The sequence below is a fragment of the Limulus polyphemus genome, unplaced genomic scaffold (genome assembly GCF_000517525.1).
Source record: "Limulus polyphemus unplaced genomic scaffold, Limulus_polyphemus-2.1.2 Scaffold1526, whole genome shotgun sequence".
Lineage (NCBI taxonomy): Eukaryota > Metazoa > Arthropoda > Merostomata > Xiphosura > Limulidae > Limulus > Limulus polyphemus.
In genome coordinates, this window is record NW_013667136.1 from 198,799 (window position 1) to 211,595 (window position 12,797).

A 12,797-nucleotide genomic window follows, 5' to 3' on the forward strand; every position below is an offset into this window, starting at 1 on the left:
ATATTTGTATAGTTTTCTCGATATAATATGACATGTATAGAAAAAGAAGAAAGATTTATGTACGATCGGCACACACACAAGGTGCAACTATTTTATATAAACTCTTGTTAAGTGAATACATATGTGTATTATCGTGCCAAAGATTGTTTAATTCTTTTAGAAGGATTACATTCTAAGATAGAGAGTATGGACATTTCTTTTCATACATAAAACAACTATCTACTAATCTGATAACTAAGAGTAAACAGATTACATGTTTAACTAACTACCTGTTTACCTTTAAATTATATCTCTCATTTATTTTATTAATTACATTTGGAATTTAGCAGAAAGGAAAAAAACTCATACTTTAGACTTAACAAAAATAAATAAAAATCCAATAAAAACTGTAACAACACCCAATATAATAGCAGTACATGATCTATGAAATGATATCCAAGTGGTTTGGGAAATGGAACCTAATACACTCACATACATTGTTTAAAACATACTATCGTAAATTCTAAACTTCTTAATTTTTAACTCCTATAATTTAACAGAGTGATTCATAGTCTCAACTAGAGTTTTCAAACCCACATAAGCAGGTTGTGTTATATTTTCTGCTGACGAAACACGATAACATTTTTCTGGTCAGTTTCACTGGAAACTCTGTCATCACGGAGCGAATCCTGGTAGGTCACGAGCGAATCCTGGTAGGTCACCGGGGAGGATGGAGATTTAAAATGGATAATTAATTACTCAGTTGCTTGTGGAGCTTGTACGCTGCTCAGAACTAAGCTCAGTTATTTTCCTTTTTGTCTGTAGAAATAATTTAAAAAACAGAAATATCTTTAATGTATTATTTATTATTATGACTTCTTTACCCATGAAGCTGTGGTATTTTAAGTAGATACTGCAATAGCTTATTTCTTACGAAATGTTCTTCTAAATAGTAATAAAAAACACTAACTAAATAACTTTTATTCTTTAAACAGTTTATTTCGTTAATGAAAAAAATGATACGTGACAAATGTTCCAACGTTTATGTTTTATCAAAAGTAATTCGATACCTTTACTCTTATGTCCACGTTATTTCTCAGTCTCTTAATGATTAAAACAACACAAAAATCACATGGAACAATAAACGAATTTTTTTCTTATCGTTTTATATTATTACGTGTGTCATAGCTGATATTGCACACATTAAACATTAGGTAATCGCCTAGCGTAACACAACGACATTTTGTATAAGTAACAATTATTCGTGCATTAACATGAGAAGGTCTCTAGGAACATTAAATCATTTAAGAAAAGCTTAAATCGTAAGCAAAGAATAATGTCCCAATAACCTGATTACCTACATGTGGAGCTTTTTCGCTTTCTACCCAGGCACGTGTTTCTCAGTCACCCCAGTTTTTCGTGTCTAAAGTAAGAATGTTTCAACGGGGGGATTAAGCCATTTTTCTCCCTTCTTCTCACTGACTAGTGGTAAATCTCATCCTTTCAAACAGTTCCTAAGAGGATCAATCATTTCGTACTAATTCTAGTATAGGGAAGACGCCTTTAGAAAACAGTCATATTTGAATTTAATTGTTTCTCAGTAAGGTGTTAAGCTCAAATCAACACTGTTTAAGCTCTGTGAGAATAGATGCGTCTGTCCAAACGCTTTCTATAAAAGCCTGAAAATGATTCATGAAAGAAACATATGCCTTCTGATACGTTTTGGTTCATTACACTTCAACAATACAAACACGCTACCCAAGTTAGGACACGAATGAAAGGGGCTCTAAGTACAAATAAATGGATATTTGATCAGGCTTATTAAATGATATGAATAATGTGAAAGCTGAGAAAGTATCAGTAAATTCAATCCTTTAGTTAACACAGAGCATGTATACTTTTATAATATTCCAGCTTAAAGTATACTGATTGTTTTATTGGTATCAAGTAATTTTAGAATTTTGAATCTCCCTAAGTTTGGTAATGATGGAAGTTACTATGTAAGTCATCTCTGTTTATTTTAACTCAATTATAATATATCCATCCAATTATTTTCCTCATTTTGGTCACTGTATTCACCATCCTCCAATCAAAATAATTTTCACGTAAAACCAAAAATTATGTGGAATAGTTTTCTTTTTCTCAAGATTGATAATCCTAATCGATATCATTATAACAAACTAGTGAAAAAAGGAAGTTTAAGATGTAAACGTTTAAAGCAAGACATAATATTCATTACGTTTCTCATCTATGTTGTCAGGTTTTCAATCAACATAACAGTACGATGAAGCCACATATAATTGTCATGGAGGTGTTTACTCACTATGCGTGTGTAAGGAGTCCCAATAACCAAGCTACTGAGAAAGTAAAAACTAAAAATGTCGAAGAATAAACACACCACAAAAAATTCGTGTACACCTAAGGCATAAAAAGCAAGGTATCAGTTGGCTGATGATCTAGCCAATTTGATGGATCCATCGCCCTAGAGCACCGCCAACCGTTTTCGCTCACCTCGGTCTCCGCCTCCTCGTGACGCTCCTGCTGAGCTCTATAAGCTCTCTGTTTCTCTTCGAAATCCCGTAGTCTCTGGTTGTATCTATCAATTTGCTCCCTGAGTATAGCATCTTCGACCTGAAAAATCATATGGGACTCTAAGACGGGGTCAAAAAAGCAAGTGAAGTTAGAAGTTATCGATAATAATTTACTTGTTAGTGTGAGTTATGCGACAGGGCTTCTTATTACAGTTTATCGAAATAAAAAAAAAAACTTTCTCGGGCTTAAAATATTTCATAAAATACAACCCAATAATTTATAATATAATAACTTATTCGTCCCTGATATTGATCTTTCAGAACTGAGTTCTTGCACAAGATTAAAAAGATCGTACCCAAGGGAATAGCTTGCAGTGTAAAATTTTACCTGTGCTCGTTCCTCGTCGTATTCTAAACACCCAACTCCGTCTAGCCTTTCCACGTCGAACCATCCTCTCCATCTCACGCATACTCCGTTCATTATAAAACTGGACGTTATATGTACCTAGAACAAAATAAATTCTGGTCTCATAAGAAAATCAAAACCTAAGCTCTTTAAACAGAGCTTTCGTATTTACATTTAATCACGAATAAATCATGCATTGAGTAACTTAATATTTTTTATTAACAAAATATATGAAGTTACTTAGCACATGAATATAGCTCTATACATACTGTCTTATTTATAAATGTACAGAAAAAATCTGAATATTATCATAACCAATAACGTTATAGAATTACGGTAACTGTAATAGCCAAGAACGTTATTTTGAATTGAATATTGATTATCGTTCTCTGAACTGACATTTTGCCTAGGAGTCTTCATTTTTTTATAATATCAATAAATACTGTCATCGTTTTTTGTTTTGCCAAAGACGCGAGAAAATTATATCACTCATACGTGAATCAACCAAACAAAATAAATACTGTGCCTACTGATGAAACACAACAGTGTGAAAAAAATCATGGTGCTCTCAACTAACAGAACTCGTAAAAAAAACACTGTATCTTGGGACTGCGAATAATCTATATGTATTTTGCCCTTTCTTTGTCACTACCGTTAGTGAAACCTGGCATTGTAATGAACCACAGCACAATTAAGTTTCTACAAACAAGAGTTTAATTTAACTATTTAATGTTAATATTAATATGCATGAGGAATTCCTGAATGTCTATCTGAACATCACGTTCAAGCGCTCTTGGGTGGAAAAGGTTGACTAACAAAATACTATTGTCAATATAATTTTCTAAGTGAGTGTTTGTTCTATCGTAAAACTACAGAACAGACTATCTGTGCTGTGTCCACTGAGGAGTTGGAACCAGAGTGTTAGCGTTGTAAGGCCTGAAGCTATGCTACGAAAGCACTGGGAGAATATAATAATCGTTTTTAAGAAGTGGGGGCGTCGTAAGAAAAGCTATGCTAGCCTGATATGAATTTTAACTTGTCAAAAAAAAGCATGTTACACATTATACAACACAAATGGAGTTGGATTTCTGTATCATGGAGAATTCAATACATTGTTTGTAAACATGATCCTTAATCCTGCTTCGGAAAAAACCGACATAAAGACACTAGTTTCCAAACTATGATACTCATTCTTTATTCAAAACGGGTTAGCAGAAGCTAACATTCTCAACAGTGTAATTATTTCTGTTATTGTTTAGATTTTGTTATTTGCGGAAGTCTAATGTGGTTCCTACCAAACTGAAACATAATCTGTCATACTTTGATGTGGCAGTATTCTACTTTTAAGAAGTCAAAGCCTGTTTAAATTTCTTCTTTCAAATCTACTTGCCTTAATTCGCATATTTTGTTTTATTTGTCACGATGAATGAGTACCGCCTAGAGCACGAAGTGACTTTAAACAACCAGCATTATATTCACGAAAAGTCTTATTCCCTCACCTTGTTAGCTACCATGTTGTGATTACAGATAATCATGGTGGTTTGAGATGTAGGGGGTAACAAAACTATAGCTGCTGAGTTTTATTAAAACCAGAAACTTGATTTTAGAACTGTAAAAATAACTACATTTATCTCGTGCTGGGATGTTTCCTGCAAACTATGGCAGGAAAATATGTTAGTGCCTTGAGAAAAGAAAGAGTTCGGCCCTAATTACCTGGCAGTTTTCAATTCTGCACAAGCGGCACCGCAGGATGTTAAATAAATAACAGCATGGATATACGTTATGTCTAGAAAATGAAATAAAGAAAGCTACGAGAATTTCTTATCTTGAATATTTGATGTAAATAATAATAAAAATACGGCCAGAGGAAAATAAATAACTCTTTTACTTAATCAAAATGAGAGCATCTTGCTCATATCTTCAAGTAAACTTTGCTCATGCTTTGTACTAACTAGCATTATGAAATTTTTATGCCAGATTGTAATTGCAGCACTATCCGGACCTTGTTAAAACGAAAACAAAAAATTAAATTACTTGTTTTTGTTCTCATTGCATGCCTACATCTATAAGGTTTTTAACTAACGAAAACCAGAGTTGAAACCATTCAAACTGCTGTTCCCAGTATCTGTAGAGGATTGGGTACGTTATACTAAAACCATTTTGAATATGCAAATCAGTAAGTCAGGTGACACTACCGATATAAAGTCGCGGAGGAAAGACATGTATCAGAACTACAATTTAAAAATTTGGGAAATGTATGTAACACCCTTACCGACATAAAATATCCATAAACTAAAATAATAAAGATGTGTTCAGATAAGGGATACAGAATTTCCAAGACGAGGACATCTCTTGTATATAACAATAGTGGAAAACAAAAGGAATGTAAACCAGCTTGGAATCCCAGACCACCCAAAACGAAATCTGTAAGAAACCGTACCTCAGTTGTGGTAAGCGAAGTGAAACGGCTTGTTATCCATGAACACAAAGATCAGTGGCAAAAGCCGTCCACGTGCCCCAGACAAAAGTAAGCAACATAATCAAGAAGGATCTCCATCTGGAAACATGACACAAGTAACGTATACACAAATGGCTTCCATAATACATCAGTTCATCCGTTGCATGTCTCAAGCAGCTATATAATATCGAGTATTCGTATTATTTCATAGGAAGACATATTGGTCAAGTCAACGGAAGCAGCGCCTTTGAATTTCTAAACTATCGGACTATTGAAAATGGCGCTTGACAAACCATCGTCTTCAAACACTAGATAGATTGTGGAAAGCAGTTAGGGAGTAATGGTGTACTTGGGACATAACAGCCTTACAACAGAGCCAGTTTCAATGGAAATTATGATGCAAAGATATATATATCAAAACGCAAGGTCCTCAAATAGAGCATGACCGGATGTGGTGAGGTTCCAAAATCGTTTTAATATAACGTGCTCTACCCCGCTTTTATCTGTGCTGATTGTGTGAATTAAATTACCTGTCTGTCTGAAAATTTAACTGTTACACAGTGTGCATACAGTTTATTTTATTTTTGTATATATATATATATAAAATAGTATAAACAGTTTAGAAAAACGTCACAACTAGGAAACATTTTAGTATGAAAAAAGAAAAAGTATGCAAAACGTTTGGTCAAATGAACGTGATTTTCAAACTGTTCTGGTGGGACGAGCGTGACCTACTGATTAGAGAATCTGTGGTTCGCGTCATGTTACCGCATGAGGCTGTGTATGTGTTACAAGAACAACAGTCAAATCCCATTATTTAATTCGAGTAGCTCATGAGTTGGTGGTGGATGCTGTTGACGAGCTGCATTCCCTTTAGTCTATCAGTTAACAACGAGGACGGCTAGCTCAATTAACCCTTGTGTAGATTTGTTCGAATAAGCGACTAACAGAAAAATCAAACAAACTTATTCAAATAGTTTTTGTCTGCATCTGAAACATATTTTATTCACGTAAACTACCATATTTTACCGTCACTGCTTTATTTGGTTATTGAGGATTCACTCGTTTCAGCCTGAGTGTTTTGGCTGAGTCAGAAACAAAATTTCTGTGCTCATTTTTGTGGTGGTATTATTGTTTCACAAAGATTATACAAAACAGTTTAAACCACCGATAATAAAAACGACAGTGTTACAGTGGATCTATTATTTGAGTGAAACTAACGTCATTAACATCAGGCGGACTCGACTTAAAAGACGCAATTGTGAATCGATTTCAAAGATGATTATTGCCTGCTCTAATAACGACTTTTAGGTTAAGACCAATGAAGGAGTTGGACAGCAAGCGTGACAGGAGTATTGTTGCGCATGTGTAAATTTCTAATACGAGAAAACAAACCTTAATAAATTGGTGCGTATATCTTTCGTTAGTAGAACCATGTGTACTGATGAACCTGAATTTGCTACTTAATGCTATTCTCTGAAGCATTTCAAAAACTATATTAAGCATGTACGTTACCTCTGAAATAACTGTCCAGATACACGAATCTATATTTCCGTCGCATCTTATTTATTTCAAGCATAGTCAGCTTTGCATACTCGTAATGTGTGATTAGATAACAGTGATTCTAATAATTTAAATACGCCTAAACTCTTCAATACAAAATATCTTAATTAATTGTTGTAGATAAGTAATTAAATACATCACTTTACTATTATTTTCATACAAAAATATGAAAAGAATTTCAGGCGCAGATAATCGGACAAAAATAATATTTTTCAATATCAATATTTTGTTTAAAATTGCTCAACTTAAGCATTCAGTTTTAAATATTCGGTTTGGCTGAAAATCTTTTATATACGCTACTTGATTAATTCAGATGCAAAACAAATACTATAAACACCTTTAAAAAAGTGTATTTTTCGATAGCAAGTGGAAAATAAGGTACTAAAAACCTCTTTAAAAGTATCTACTTCTATAGGTTGTGCAATATTTGCTAAGCAGAGCGAATTCTATAGCTATATTATCACATTTACTCTCAATGTATTATAATATGTTTTGAAGAGTCTAATTTGACAACTATTTTAAAATTTTTGGCTATGCCTGGCCTAATTCGATAGTAAATGTAATAGTTATTATGAATGAATCAATTCGAAAACTACTGTAAAACTTGTTGCCATGCAGGGACTATACTATAGCAACTTTGATATTTATTATACCTTAAGAAGACGGGCCGATGTTCTGAAGAAACATGTAGTATGGTTCAATTCGAAAACTACTGTAATAACTTTGCTATACTATTGCAAAGTTGCTATAGTATAGTCCCATGCAGGGACTATACTATAGCAACTTTGATATTTATTATACCTTAAGAAGACGGACCGATGTTCTGAAGAAACATGTAGTATGGTTCAATTCGAAAACTACTGTAAAACTTGTTGCCATGCAGGGACTATACTATAGCAACTTTGATATTTATTATACCTTAAGAAGACGGACCGATGTTCTGAAGAAACATGTAGTATGGTTCAATTCGAAAACTACTGTAAAACTTGTTGCCATGTAGGGACTATACTATAGCAACTTTGATATTTATTATACCTTAAGAAGACGGACCGATGTTCTGAAGAAACATATAGTATGGTTCGTCAAAAATTAAATCACTTTATTATACTTATAAATCGTTGTTTGCTAACTTATTATTAGACCGTTGGTATCGTTGTTATATGGTACTTATGAAGGATAATTTTATCAGTTACAGAACTGCTGTAAAATGGCTTACGAAAACAGGGATACTTTCAAGAGGAATCATGTAGTTTATAGAAACGTAATTATATAAGGTGTTTACTGAATTGTTTTCATCAGTACCAAAATTTGTAATATCTATGAAAGAAAAAAAAACGTGAAGGAAAACTAAGCCTCTGAGTGACATTTGATGGTGTGTGTATGTCTGAATGGTCCTTTACTTACCACAAATAACCTGTTATTTGAAGAATATGTAACATTAATCCTACTAATTTATTGTTCTGAATGTAAGAAAAGGTGTGTCTTTTTTTGTTCTGTTCCTCTCTCTCTCTCTCTCTATGGAAGGTACAACTCCTAGAAACTGCTCTAACTTAATGACAAACAACGAGTACAAGAATGGACTTAATCTTAATGGCAAACAGCGAGTACAAGAATGGACGTAACCTTAATGGCAAACAACGAGTACAAGAATGGACGTAACCTCACGTTTCTTTCTCGTTGAAGATCGCAATTTTGAACTTGAGATAAAAACACTTTATCTCATATTGCTTATCCAGGGAAAATTTATGAAGAACAAATTGGTAGCATTAATACGTGAGGTAGCATTAATTAATTAATTAATTGGTAGCATTAATTAAAGGATCATGACCAAACGCCAATTTCACGAAGTGCATAGCAAACCAAGATGCATGAACTTAAAGATGAATGTGTTTTTTAACTATTTTTTACGGTTTCAGAAGAAATTATCCCACTGGAATACATTTCATTGAACGAAACCCAACGCGTATTTGATGAAAATGGTAATTGCAGTTAGTATGATCTATATCTACTGTCGTATGCCGTCGGTGGAAGGATATATACCGGAAAATACGAGATGGGCTTGTAGCACGAAATGCCTAACTAGCTATGCAACCGATCTTTAAAAGTGTCAGTATAGTCAGATAAAACCATCTATACAACACCTGTAGGGTTAAATTATTCAAACTAATATTATAGTGATAATTATTACATAATATCAGTTTGAAAAACTTTATACAATTGAAAAAAAGTACATAACATCAGAGTCGTCGGAACCGGAGGTGCTACAGACTTTTGCATATTTGACTTATATAGCAACTATAAATTATATTATTATATTAATTTGCTGGGGGGCATGTCCGCAAAGCCCCTAGATTGAGCTGCCTTTAGCAGCATAGGAGATGCTTTTAGCAACTCCTTATACTCAGTCTCTCATTCTAACATCTGCATGTTTAGCCAAACACCCCCACTTTGCAACTCCTTCCTGCACCACTGAACATGAAAAACTACATGAAATGATCATACATAAAATTAACAGAAGTTCAGTTTTTTAATTTAATAAACATCCAAGTTCAACAAGCACTGGTAATCTTATAAAACTCATAAACTCAGTTTCTTTATTTAATAAACACCCAATTTCAACAAGCACTGGTAATCTTATAAAACTCATAAACTCAGTTTCTTTATTTAATAAACACCCAATTTCAACAAGCACTGGTAATCTTATAATGACTTAAGATATGATTTTAAAACAACAATTAGGTTTAGTTTAACTGAAAGCAAAAGAAATCGTTGAAAGTATACACCAGTTCATAATACGAAACGGCCATCTAACATTTGGGATAAAAATACCATCACGAACAGCGTACGTCAAGTCATCCACTGTATAGGATTTTTAGGTCCGATTTGTTGGACTCGGGAGCGTCAGGTACACCTTCGACCTCGTCAAAGCTAAAGGCATTAGATTACTGTGTGAACATACTGAACTCGGCGTGGGTTATTTTAGGCATTGATATATAATATGTGTGAATAATGATTTAGATTAAAAAGACCATAATATATTAAGTATCCAAAGTTCTTTCATTTAGAGAAAATACTTTGTCAAAATATAAATAAATGGTTTGGACATCAAACATAATGTTGACTGGACTTTGAGGAGATATTCTATAATGTCAATAAACGGAATAATCCTTAGAAATGTTTTATTTAGAATCATTTATCGTAAAGAAAATGTCAAACAATGTTCAAAACGTATTTTGAAATCAGTTATTATTTTTTTAATCCTTTGACAAAATTAAGAGCGTCTTCTCATACACTAAGACTTGAAACTGATAGGACACAAAATGTAAGTAAACAGATTATATAGAATTTGTCAACTTTGTGATAATATAGAAAATCTCATTGAAAGTTGATATCACCCTGAATTGGTTTGAAACTGTTATTATTCACTGAGACAAATGTATATACAAACGTTATCACTGATACTGATTTACGTAATTTTGTTTCAGTATTTTTTCATAAATATTTTCTCCGGTATGTCTGACGGCTTATAACGCTAAAAATCGGGTTTCGATACCAGTGGTGGGTACAGCACATATAGCCAATTGTGTAGCTTTGCGCTTAACAACAACAACAGACAAATATAAACACTTACCTCAGTCGTATAGATACCACAAGAAACTATTTGGTGCCATATAAATGTGGACTCGAATTCCAAATGTATAAAAAACAATTTTATTTTAAATACGTACTACATTATATCAACTCACAAAAGACTAAATCGTTTCGACGTTAGTGAAACTTAAATGATTCAGCTGCTCCATGCAATATACACAAATAATAATTGATCATTATACATTTGTCATCAAACTTAACAAAATTGAAAAATATGACAGAAACAATTGATGACAAAGAGGTAACGAAATCCCATAATCAAGATAACATCTTTATACACACAGTGTATGATAAACATGTCGAATAAACACAGTATACTGGTCATTAAAAGTAAACTGTATTCACATATTCTATCTAAGTATCGAAATAAGAGCCCGCAAACAAATAACCTCAGATTATCTTTGCAGAATTATACAAAATGTTTGAATTAAAACAAAAGATCTATAAAACATTATTAACATTAATGAATATCGTTTATCCTAAACTTGACCTCAGTTTCATTCTGTATTTTCATATTTTACGCATGTAATAGCTGGTTCTTTCTGTTAATACATTACTTTTTTAATTAGAAATGATAATTATCCAATGAATACATAACCAAAAACATATAGACTGTGGATATCTGTATATTTATCAGTGATACTTTGATGTGAGTTCATGTTTTCTCAAACATATGTGAGAGATAGGTTGATGTTTCAAAAAACCGATATACTTGTGTGTGTAAAACGGCCACTTTAAAGTTTACTATGAATAAGATTAACGAAATGGATTATTGCTTTAGCAGTGGTAAATTCTTGAGAAACTGAAACAGAGTTATATCATAAACAAAAGGAAACGGGATAAACGACTGATTAAAGACATCAAGTTTCATCCGTTAAACTGACGTTAGATTGTTTTTGTACAATACTAAAAAAACAGACGCAGATAATAGTTTGAGATAACGACATGGTGAACGACATCCGATTAATACCAATAGACTAAAACAACAGCATCAAGCAGGCATAGCTTTAGGAGTATAACTATAAAGAGACCTAGACGAAGTAAACGCTCTAACCTGAACATATTTGTTACGTCCAGGATTATATCACATTACCCTATCAATAACTAAAAACGAAAAATCCACTCTAGCCCTTAGTAATTAAACATTTAGTTGGTCGTTTTAGTGTTCACTCATGAAAAACGATTCAGTTACTCCCATTAGAAACAGCATGCAAGTAAATCAAGTAAATTACTGATGAGTATGCAGTTAATGGTTGAATGAGCTCGACCTTTATACCAACAAATGTTCGAATGTCGTGAGCGAGTAAGTGCTATTCGTCATGCAAATTGCTTGTACCGTGTCAGTCACATGTTGATGGGGTCACTTCCTTTACATTTCCCGCCTAGACTGCGCTGTGTTCCTGAACGCCAGACACGTGTCTTCTACTCTCGATATCCGTTAAAACCAAACTACCATGTACTATGAAGTACCACCTACTGTCTAAATCCCAAAATTACTCACTCATTAAGAAAAGTCAAAACTCTAACCAGAAATACACAGTAAAACGAAAATAATGATACTTCTTAATCGTGAAAAGAAACTTATTCAAATAAATAAGCCCGTATACACATATTTAGAAGTGTACAGTACAAGAGCTAGGAAACTTTCTGGCTTTCGCAAAAATGCAATCCAACAGAAATATAACCATATTTACTATGAATAAGACACACTTGATACAGTTAAGACATGTGAACGACATTCTTTTAATGCCAATAGACAGAAACAACAGCGTCAAGTAGGCATAACTTTGGGAATATAACCATGAAGACTTGATCACATTTTAACTCTGTATTTTCAGATTTTATGCATGCAATAGGTGTTCTTTCTGTTAAAACATTACTTTTTTGATTCTCAGATAGCTCTTATTCTATGGCTAATGACGAAACTACAGATTCCCATGCCTTGACTATACCTTCTTCGTAATCCAACTTATGTTAGTCAGTATGAATTTCCTATTTGTATATATTTGTCAAATCTTGCAAATTTTGTTTTTACAGTAAATTCCTGTCATAAAGTATCATCGAATTATTTAAAAATAAAACAAAATAAACGACTTTATGACACTTTTAGTTGCTAGAAATTTTACACTTACTTCAGTCCTTAACTTAAACATCCCTTATTCCTACGCTGATATATGAATTTTATATTTCACTTTCACAAACACCATAT

General features: G+C 33.0%; 1 protein-coding gene across 1 annotated transcript in view; it reads right to left on the reverse strand.

The window, feature by feature from the left end:
- Positions 1–559: 559 nt before the first annotated feature.
- LOC106463947 (protein big brother-like) overlaps positions 560–12,797 on the reverse strand; it is a 35,113-nt gene continuing 22,875 nt past the window's right edge. Inside the window, exons 4-6 of the mRNA XM_013924035.2 lie at positions 2,899–3,015; positions 2,491–2,610; positions 560–798 (exon numbers count right to left, since the gene is read on the reverse strand). Of these exons, the coding sequence (XP_013779489.2) occupies positions 739–798; positions 2,491–2,610; positions 2,899–3,015 (297 nt within the window). The 3' untranslated portion in view covers positions 560–738. The remainder of the gene's footprint in view (positions 799–2,490; positions 2,611–2,898; positions 3,016–12,797) is intronic.